The sequence below is a fragment of the Cryptotermes secundus genome, unplaced genomic scaffold (genome assembly GCF_002891405.2).
Source record: "Cryptotermes secundus unplaced genomic scaffold, Csec_1.0 scaffold262, whole genome shotgun sequence".
Taxonomy (NCBI): Eukaryota; Metazoa; Arthropoda; class Insecta; order Blattodea; family Kalotermitidae; genus Cryptotermes; species Cryptotermes secundus.
Genome location: NW_019739214.1, coordinates 820,896 through 832,217, shown reverse-complemented (window position 1 = coordinate 832,217; position 11,322 = coordinate 820,896). Strand labels below are relative to the sequence as shown.

The following is an 11,322-nucleotide window of genomic DNA, read 5'->3' as shown; positions in this document are numbered from 1 at the left end:
CAGCTTCCTTACCATTTTGAAAATGCTTAACGATTCATTGTTCCCTCTCCATAAACTTCCTGTTTATTGCAAATTCAACAGTTACTTCATATATGTAGTGTATATATAGCATCTTTGTAGAGCAGCACTGACAAGTGGGAGCAAGAGGGTGATGGTGGTGGGAGCTTTGCTTTGGTTATTGGAGGGAGAAAGGTGGAAGAGAGGTTGGCCCATAATACTGTTTTCAGTTTGTTTTAAGTGGCAGATGGATGCAGATAATATGGCAGGGATAAACATTTTGTCCCCTACTATGTTGAATACACACTTTAACAGTCAGAACATGCAATTGCTGCTCTGGTTTATGAAGAGAGAGTAGCACTTGCATGGAAATATAATAGTTTCTCAGGCTGTTTGTCAGTTACAAGTTCATATGCCATTTGAAAATTTTGATAGGCAAGTGAAATTTTCCATGCTTCTTGGAAGTAAATTAAATCTTAAAATATCAAGTTACAAGTCTTAGGGAAGAAGCCATGGACATGCAGAAGTAAATTTTATGTTTTCTGACATTGAGTTGTTAACTGTATGATATTTATTTCATGGGAAACTTTTATTGTGTTGAAAGGGAATGAATCATGAGCTTGGGAGATTTCAACCACTAGTGTGTGGAAGACGGTCGGAACCCAGTTAGTACTAGAGCTGCAACTTTATGCACACATATTTAGCTATCCTTGTAGAGTGAACATTTGGAAACAAGTTGACTGGACTTTGTCTGCTAATAAATGTTTTCTCCTTGCCATCTGGGTATAAGTAGGTAAAACTAAAGAAAAATCACTATGAATAGATTTCCACTTAAGGTTTTATTTATTTACATAGTAAATTTCACTTTCTTTTTTATTTAATTCAAAGTTATAAGACATAAGATATATAATGTGGCCTGCCATAAATATCTTAGTTGATGTAATTGAGACTCAGCTAGATTATATGGTCCCAGGTTCACATCCTGGCCAGGATGGTAAAAACAGTGCCTAGATGACAAAAAAGGTAAAAGAATAAGAAAATTCAGTAATTCATTTACCAGTTATTAAACATTCGTGCAATGTTACATTCATTCCAGAGTCTCATTAAGTATTTGTTGGATTATAATGTGAGTTATTTTGCTGGTAATATTGTCACAAATCCATCCATGTCATTTGGCAGGTAGGAAAAACACAGACTATTGGTAAACTTACATAACATGTAGCTAAAACAGAGTAGTGGTTATCTATCTGGAGGATAATTATGTCTCAATACTCTCAAGTTTCACCACATTCTTCAGAGTCACTAGCAAGAAAAAGTTAATGTACTAAAGGATATGTGGCATAATGTCTTATAATGATGTCCCACAGATACCATATTGGATTCATCCTCCACATATCAGGTTTCATTGCAGGCATTTAAATCTGAACACATTAGTTCAGTATCTAAGTTGATAGCAACATGTAAGTTTTGCCATTTATTACATATATCATCTCCACAGTAATTGAAAATGCAAATTCATAATAAGATAAATAACATGAAACACATAGAATTCAGTACATTTGAAATTATTTAATTATCAGATGACTAGATTAACAATATCTACTAGAATCAAAAGTCACTAACTGCTGATAATATTAAACATGTCATTATGGTATAGGATTTAGAGAGACCTTTTGAGGTTGCAACATTCTGTTGTTTATATATATACCCATATACAGAACTGAGAAAAATTGACACAAAATTTGGCATTCATTATGTCATGAAAAATATGACAGCAATAAAAAAACACCTCTAAACTCTTCTATGATTTGAACTACAAGCATGAACAACTTCCAGATTTGGCAAATGAAGTTTGTGGATAATTTTATATATCTGATAAAGATACCATCATGTCTGTAGCTTCAGTAAGGATTGTTTAATAACCTGTTGATTATAACTATGGAGAAGAAACTCAATATGGTTTCCATGCCTCTGCACCAGCATTTGTTGATGATGACATTAAAGATACAAAAAGTTACACAGAAATTAAAAATCTGACTTTTGTTTCACTGAAACTATAGTTTGACACTTCTAATGCTTGATTAAATTTCTATGAAATATCTCTGAAAGTGATTGTCTAGATGACTGTGTTTCAGTAATTAATGAAGATGATGATAACTGATGACACTAGCTCGTTGTAGGTTTTGCCATATTAATGTACCTTATTTCACTTTCCTGAATATCATTGAAATTATTTACATATTCTTTCTCATAGATGTCACAAAAGGAATTGCACGTCAGTTTTCTACACTTTTTGTGCACTCAATCTCCTTGGTGGTTTACTAGATTTTCTGGTTGAATATTAATAATGTCATAATGTGGAGTAAAATTGTTAGGAAACGGTCCTAAAACAGAGCGTGAATCTTTCTAAAGTGTATAATTCTGTCTATTTTTCCTGTCATATTTGGAACCAGACCATAGTTGTACATTGTGGACTATACTGCACTAAGGGAAGAAAATAAACATCAGAATGAATTGGTACCAGAATATACACAGATGTAGCTATATTCTGATTGAAGACATGTTCATTTCTCTGGATGCAAAAAGCAAAATTTAATTGTATTGTTTCACTTCAATCAGTTTAACACACATTGATTAGTCATTTTATGTACGACATAGATCAAACTGGTTTCATTTTATTATCCATGGTGACACTTGAGACAGTATCATGTGCTGCGTTATTGGTCCAGGAAGGTTAATAATGGTGATATACATAATTATATAGGCCTTTAAACTTGAGTATCATATGTTTGTACAGATACAATCATAATTTCTCAAGTTCTGAGTATTCAGTCAAAAAACACCTACAAAAATGAGATATACTTAAGTACTGATCTGTTATGAATATATGACTGGAAGTATGGAGACACTGATGAAATGCACCAAAATGAGTAACTTAATATTCGAGGTCAGGCTTGTCTCCTGGACGAGAGAAAAATATAAGAAGCAAAGCACTGTATTTGCATTGCTCCATATGTTATTAGGCTAAGTTAGGTCATGATCTTGTTACAGATTATAGAGTTACAAAAGGTATAATAAAATACTAATATATTGGCCTTATGAAAGACTCAATGAGTATCACACAAGATAAGGTTAAAATCATACCATGAACTTAAAAAAGTAGGAGGCACAAAAATAAAGTTTATACCAACACACTGGCTAGAGTCTTGTATCACAATTGACTGGGCTAGGACACACTTTTGGTTTACAGTAGCTTTTATTGGCCAAAAAATTGGTTCACTCTTACCGTTGTATGGAGATGACCAAATTAGGCCATGTTCTGAGTACACAGTAGTAGACCAGACTAGGTCGTTCTCTTGATTCACAGAATTGGAGGTAGGAACGTCCCTGAATCATCAAGGTTGGGGTCAAGTGTGGCTAACAATTCACCAAGAGCTGCATTCGTACGACTGCTTCCAACTTCATTTAACTTGGCCCTGGCAGTCCCATTGGTAGAAGCACCTTCACCTGACTCTGTTTGATGGGTATCATTTGCAGAGAGTAGTTTGGATGCACACTTCTTGCCTCTGTACAGCCGATAAAGTGAGTATTGCTGCTGGGTTGCAGCTGAGGACTCTCCTTCAGGTACTCGCCGAGGCTGCTGCTGTGGTTGCTGGTGACTACTGGCCACTTCTGATGGAGACCGCCTCAGCTCTTGCTGCTGTGTTGAGGAAGATGATTGAAGCCATTCATGGTGCAAAGCGTCTTCAGGGGTGAGGCGTTTCTTAGCATCCCACCTTTAAAATGATAAAGATGCACAGTGAATAATTTACAGATGACCATTACAGTTTTACGTTCCACACATCCGAAGGACAGCTGACTTAAAATAAACTGATGAGGATCATGGTTGACAAAGGGAATCATCAGCTTTTCATGGACCCTATGTCTTGCTTTTTCCCACGTTCGCTTTTGTCAGATGTGCATATTCACACAAAGTTCTGTCCTCAAAATCTGATGAAATTTTAATTTAATTTTTGCATACTTTTAGCTTAAGATGATACCTGATTCATGAGAAATATCTTATGCATTGGCACTCTGGCAGTTTATGAGCCTGGAGAAGGAAATAGAATACAGCATAATTTCAAAGAAGTGTATTATTTTTTAATTTTTAATTCTCTACGTTAGAGATTTGAACTAATTGTTCAAAATGTAACCAAACAATGTAAGAGCAAATTTGTAGGGAAATGTTTTAAACTGACAGTGTTCTGAACCTGGCTAAATAAATACCCCTTTATATCCTATTCTGTAAGATTCATTTCAGTATTATTCCACCCATGACTGGGTGCTCCAAGGTCTCTTACCTTCAGGTTTTCCAACTAAAATTCTGTATTCATTTTTCAGTGCTCATCATATGAAGGGAAGTGAAAAGGGGCAATTAATTTTATTTGGCCTACTGTCACTCTTTGTTAATCCTGTGTAATAAATAATGATGCCATTTATCATTCAAATGATTATTTAGATGGATTCTGGACAAATGTGGCAACATATACATTCTGTTATGGAGATAAAAAGTGAGCTATGCTGCCTAAACTGATGATGATTAAATATGATAATGGAGGTCTTTAATGAACATTGAATTGACATGGTTAATATCTGGGGGATTACTTAATACTACAGGGAGATCGAAAAGTCGTGCACATCAAACTGAAAGTTGTAATAATTGTATTGCAGATGTATGGCTAGATGGTACTGTAGGAGTATTAACAAAGAGTAGAAATGCTATCTGTCGTGTATTGGTCATACGACGTCTGCAGTGGAGCTTTGTTTATTGCATGACAGACATGTCTTTTCCCAAGAACGAGTTTTCATGGAATTGAAGAGTCTGATTGGGTATTCTTCACTGACGAAGCGTGGTTTCACCTTAGTGGCTATGTGAACAGTCAAAACAATAGGATTTGGTCATCTGAAAATCCACATGTTACATGAAAAGCCCTTGCACTGTCAGAGAATTTGAGTGTGGTGTGCTGTATCACGTTGAATAGTGAGCCCAATTTTCTTCGAAACAACAGTGAACAGTCCGGTGTACCAAGACATCATTACACAGTTTATTGCGCTTCTTGAGGTTGATGAACATGAGTGTTGGTTGCAGCATGACAGTGCCACATGTCACGCATCTAATGAAACCATGCAGTTCTTGTGCGAGTTTTTAGTGACTGTCTCATTTTGAAAGGATTGTGGCCCCCACGTTCACCTGATTTGTCACATGCAGATTTTTTCCTTTGGGGGTACCTCAAGAGGAATTGTCTATAAAAATAATCTGCACACACTGGATGACAGCAAGAGGAGCATTACAACAGCGATTAACAGCATCAGTTTACAGGTGCTCCACAAAATGGCCTCAAACATGGTAAAAAGAGCTCACGCATGCATTGCTCAACAGGGTAGCCATTTTGAGCATATGTTGTAAAGACATGATTTGGTTTTGCATTTCTAAGATGTAAGGTTATAAACATTAATAGTAAGTGCTGTATGTCTTGTAGTTTGTGCATTAAACCAGCAAAATATAATTGCTTAGTGTAATGTGCACGACTTTTCGATCTCCCTGTATCAATAAGCCTGTCAAATTGTCTATTATGTTTTGATTCTATGGCATTATCTAATTCACAGTATCCATCTCTCCATCATACTATATCTCACACACTAATAATGTGAAAGGATAATTACAGACCTTTATTTCAGGTAGGAAAACTTGGACAAAGTGTTAGCTTTGCTGTTTCATGCATGGGTCCAAACTGAAGTAAATTTCCTTTCCAATTCTTTTCCCCATGAAGAAAGTACTGGGACCATGTTGACAGTGAGTATATTTTCATAGTACTCATAGTAATGAAACACATTCTGAAGGCCACAGAAACAATGTTTATTGCATACAAGAACTTAAATATATTAAATGTAAGAACTACCATAACTAACAAAATTTTCCTCAAATTTCAGTGCAGATTTTTCTGCACACCAGTGTTTATATAAAATTACACTTTTAGAACAACAAAGTAATGTAGGTGGGGCAATCCAAAAGTTTCCAAAATTTTAATTTTGCGCACGAATGGTTAGGAGTACGTTCAAATACCACTAGGCGTCTCCTCACACATCCTTCTTGAATCAGTGTGGCAAGCAGCGTCGAGTTGAATGATTGGGTTTATTATTGGTGAACGTATTTCCATTGTTGTGCTTCTGTGAGTTTGCGGTTTTGCGATGGCTGACCTGAGAGAGCAGCGCGTCTCTATAAAATTTTGTTTTAAACTTGGAAAAACTGCCGCAGAAATGCACCAAATGTTGAAGCAAGCTTTTGTTGACAACAGTTTAGGTTAGACACAAACTTACGACTGATCTAAGCATTTCAGAAATGGCCGAACATCGACTGACGATGATCGTTCGGGACGGCCGTCAACTGGCACCACACCATAAAATGTCGCGAAAGTTAGGGATCTGATTCTGCAAGATTGTAGACTGACCATCTAAGACCTCTGTAACACCTTGGGACTAAGTTATGGTACATGTCAACGAATTTTGTCAGAAGAACTGAACATGAGGAGGACTGCGGCGAAGTTTGTGCCACGACTGTTGCAAAATGAACAGAAGCAGCATCGCTTGGAAGTCTGCAGGGAACTTCAACAACAGCTTCAAGAGGATCCTATCTTTCTTTCAAAGGTCATGATGACGAAAGTTGGGTTTATGGCTACAATCCTGAAAGTAAGCAGCAATCATTGCAATGGAAGAGCCCTTCTTCACCTCAGCCAAAAAGAGATCGACAAGTCAAGAGCAACATTAAGTCCATGTTGATCTGTTTCTTTTATATTGACGAGATTGTTCATAAGGAGTTCGTCCTTCCTGGTCAGACAGTCAATAAAGAGTTCTATCGCGATGTTCTAAGGCGTTTGAGGGAGGACATGAGGAGAAAACGTCCAGAGAAGTGGCGCACGAACGGCTGGGTACTCCACCATGACAACGCACGACCGCATACGGCTTACATTGTGCACCAATTCTTGGCTAAAAACAAGATGGCAGTTGTTCCCCACCCACAGTACTCACCAGACTTATCTCCATGCGACTTCTTTCTCTTCCCCAAGATGAAAATGAAGTTGAAGGGGCAAAGATTTGATACAGTTGAGGAAATTCAAGCGGAAACACAGATGGTACTAAACACCCTAACAAAGAAAGACTTCCAGGATGCATTTGAAAAGTGGCAGAGGCGCTGGGATCGGTGTATGCGCTCCCAAGGGGACTACTTTGAAGGTGATGGTGCAGAATAAGATCTAGGTAAGATGTAATAGTTTTTATTAATATATTTCGGGAACTTTTGGATTGCACCATGTACATGAGGACAATTAAGAGCATAGACAACTATAAATAATCATACGTGTCTTTAAATTGGGGGCACGCGGTAGTGTAGTTGCTTGAGGGGCTATGCTAGAAGCCGGAAGGTCATGGGATCAAGTCCTGATGAGGTCATTGGATTTTTTTTTCAATTGACCTAATCTCTCCAGCCGCACTATGGCCCTGGGGTTCACTCAGCCTCTAACAGAAATGAGTACCAGGAATTAATTAAATAATTTTCCTGGGGAGTAAAGCGCGGCCGGTGTGTAAGGCTGACAACCTTACCACCTTCTTTGAGCCGACTGTCTAGCTAATGTGGGACCCTGAACATCTCACAACAATATGGGCCTTCACGGCCTGGTACAGGGATAGCTTTACTTTTTTTTTTTACGTGTCTTTAAATTAATTCTCCGTGTTCTAGATTTAGATATAGCTAATTAATCAGTGCATAGATAGTTCCAAGAAGAGACCTATTGTAGGCCTATATGTCCAAAATGTTATAATTTTATATGCTGAAAAGGAAAGCAATATACCTTTTAAACTTATATATTCATAATTTAACTGCAGATCTTCCTACAACAACGTGGGAAATATATTTAACTTGTGTTGTTAATTCTTTCCTTTCCAGTCATCAGAAAAGAACAAATGGAGGGCTCTGTAATTATAGAAATTATCAAGACTAAAAAAAGAAAGCTAACATTGTCCCCGTGCTTAATTAGTTAAGCACTATGCCGTGAAGACATACAGGGGAGTGGAGGTATAGCTCCACATTTCTTGACCTCAGGACTAGATGGAGGTGAGTGGTCACCTATTCACCCCTCTAGTTTACCCCCTGGGAAAAGAATCCCGGTACCCATTGATTAGGAGGCAGGATGGGTCTCAAGAGTCAGTCTGAATGCTGTGGAGAAGAAAAAAATGTTGCACTGCCGGGAATTGAACCTGTGCCATCCGACCGATAGCCCATTGCTATACTGACTGAGGTATCCCAACTCCAGATATTATCAAGACCATATTATTTCCAACTGTGTATTTTATTCAAATCTCATACTCACTCCAGGCATTTCGATATGAAGTCCACAAACAGTGTATCATTGCATCGTACTGTGGTGCCTAAGTCTTTGGATCCGGGTTTTCTCTTCCTACCTTTACTATTAGTAATACACCTAGGGTTGTCTTTAGAATCTGAAAAGGAATAAATATTTATCTGTTTATGTTCTCAACATTTCCTTAAGCACTGCATATTTTTCTGGTAACAAAAGAATAGGATATGCACCAAAGAAGAGCCTTCTTCTTGAGGCATTCATAATGACATCCTCAGGTGGAGCTCCAAGGACTTCCATGATGCAAGCCAGCTGCTCCACCTCATTCTCTCCCGGAAATAAAGGGTAACCTGTGTAGAGCTCAGCCAGAATGCATCCTGTATAACACAAATGCTTTAAGTTAAAAACATTGAAATAATTCCGTAGTTTAATCTGTTTTGTTCTTTTCATATCATTTCAGCATACCTCTTCAGAACCTTATTTTTATAAATAGTTTAAATTTCTCTAGAAAGCTCAAGGAATACACAGTATATTTTCAGCTGGATCACATTAGAAACAAAGTAATTCACTTAGGACTCAAAGAATTTATTATGATAAAACACTTCTCAAAAAAATTTATACAGTAAACCCTCATTAAAATTGACCCACATGTAATGGATTTCAGATATAATGTATAAAATGTGACTGCATACAAATGTGAATTTTTAGAGATGTTAAGGCAGTAACAAGGTTTTGTAGTTACAGAACTATTTAAAACAAAAATGAACCCCAATATAAAAACCATTATATAATCACATTGTGTGTTTATTGCATGTATTGGCTGTGTATGCTTTGGTGTACTTCAGTGAACACCCTTTCAGTTGGTTATAGAAGACATCAGTGATAACAGACCCCCTGCCCCAGTCCACTGTACTAAGAGTTTACTGTATTATGAGATGTCAATTTAATGATGATCAAACTAATTTTGCAACTGGGGATATTTGTAACATACTAATCAAATAGTATTTTTCATTCTTTTGCCTTCTTGACTCAGGTAGTGTGCTACATATAGTATTTACTAATATCTTAGCATATTACAAAGACAAAAACAACACCGTCCAGCGTGATTATTTAAGTTTTATCACTTGAAAACTCATCATCTCCTGCATGTAACAGATCATATTGTGACTCATATTGTGACATGATTACAGGGTCTGTTGCATGGCAACAGCTAGGTAAACATGGATATGCACTCAACACCCAAAGACATCATTGGAGACAGTATTTGCTATGTGGTGTGGCCTGAGGCTACGTAACAAGAACCAATAGGACAAAAGTTAGTTAATTAGTTGAGAGTTGAAAGCTGGGGCAATGAGGTAGCTGTGAGACAGTCACCAGCCAAGAAGGATGTGAATATGGAAGCTGAGGAATCTACATTGTTGGGAGCCATAACCTAGCAGTGACTAGTAAAGATAAACTGAAAAGACTTAGTGTGTGTGTTGTAGTTATTTGTAGATTGTGTGAATTAGTGAAACTGCTATAGGTACTTGTAGTTGCAGTGTGTACAATAAATCCAATTACGAATCCAGAACCTGTGTCAAGTCACTAACACATGACAACACAAATGAAATGTTTTCAATCTTGTGATCTATGTTCTGTTTCCATATATTTCATTCTGTATTATTATCATTAATATTGTTGAAGAGATTTACATACTTTAAGAGGAGACACAGTTGTAATTAAATTCTGTCATTTAATTTGGGCTACAGGGTGATTTAAATATAGTATGATAAAGAGTGATTATGTCTGCAGGTAACGTGTTTCAAAATTTGAGTAAAAACAGCTATATGATGTTCATATTCCAAGCACCTGCATGTGTGTACATACATGCATAACAACAATATGGAAAATTAGTGTTATTTACCAAGACTCCACATATCAATTGCAGTCCCATATGGTAGACCAAGTATGACTTCTGGAGATCGATAGAACCGAGACTGGATGTATGTGTACATCCTCTGGTGAGAGTAACATGAACTGCCAAAGTCAATGACTTTGATAGAACTGCTACCTCGTTGTTTCAAGAGTACATTTTCCTGTAACAAGATAACATTTATTTGATGATGGAAACAAATTACAGTTCTAGTAATTTTATAATATCTACTGACATTTCCATATATCTAGTACCAAACGTGCATGACTATGAACATGACATGGCTACTAACTAACAACAAACAGCAAACCCAATAATTCAGCATTGCTAGCATAAAACTTTGCCCCTGAATTCAGCATGAAGACAGCAAACGTTAAAAATTTCCTCCTGTCACCATATTGACAGTTACAGACAAAGAGAAAAGATACTGTGAACATGTTCACACTTTGTTGGCATACAATATTTTATACTAATTTTCATAAGTTTCAGTCATAGAACTCAATGCTTATAAAGAGTCATATCTTGTGAGATAAAATGACATGCAGTCTGTTGACAGAAAACCAAAGCTCAAGCTTCAGGGTTGAAGAGAAAGCCAAGCAACACACCAGCATGAAATAATCAGCGTGCTGATTCCTTGTTTGGCTTGCTCTTCAACCCTATAGATAGAGGCAGCAAGGTCCTCCAAAACACTGGTTGACTTTCAGTGGACTACACTGCATTATATTCAAGAGGACTGAACCCCTCACAAGCATTGCTGTGAGAACCTCATATCATATATGAATGTAAGTCTCCATTTTCAATTTGTAACAAGAATGGTATGATTAAACTTGCATACAAGTACTTTTCAAATACTCAATAACATGCAAAATATCATAATCCTATATCCCATAGCATGAGCATTAGTTCCACTCTTAAAATTTGCATGGTTACTTAAGAAGTTACAGGTTTAAAAAAATAATTATAGTGTTTGGAATAGTGATGCAAAGTAATTATAATTAACCACAAGAAAAAATTCAATTATGT

The 11,322-nt window shown here is 36.8% G+C and overlaps 1 protein-coding gene across 4 annotated transcripts in view; it reads right to left on the bottom strand.

Moving 5' to 3' along the window:
- Window positions 1-828: 828 nt before the first annotated feature.
- The window catches only part of LOC111871683 (dual specificity tyrosine-phosphorylation-regulated kinase 4), a 559,052-nt gene continuing 548,558 nt past the window's right edge, over window positions 829-11,322 (bottom strand). For all 4 annotated transcript variants that reach the window (XM_033754350.1, XM_033754351.1, XM_023864948.2 and 1 more), the window contains 4 exons: window positions 10,291-10,462; window positions 8,621-8,764; window positions 8,400-8,529; window positions 829-3,773 (listed from right to left, as the gene is read on the bottom strand). In XM_033754350.1, the coding sequence (XP_033610241.1) occupies window positions 3,359-3,773; window positions 8,400-8,529; window positions 8,621-8,764; window positions 10,291-10,462 (861 nt within the window). In that variant the 3' untranslated portion in view covers window positions 829-3,358. The remainder of the gene's footprint in view (window positions 3,774-8,399; window positions 8,530-8,620; window positions 8,765-10,290; window positions 10,463-11,322) is intronic.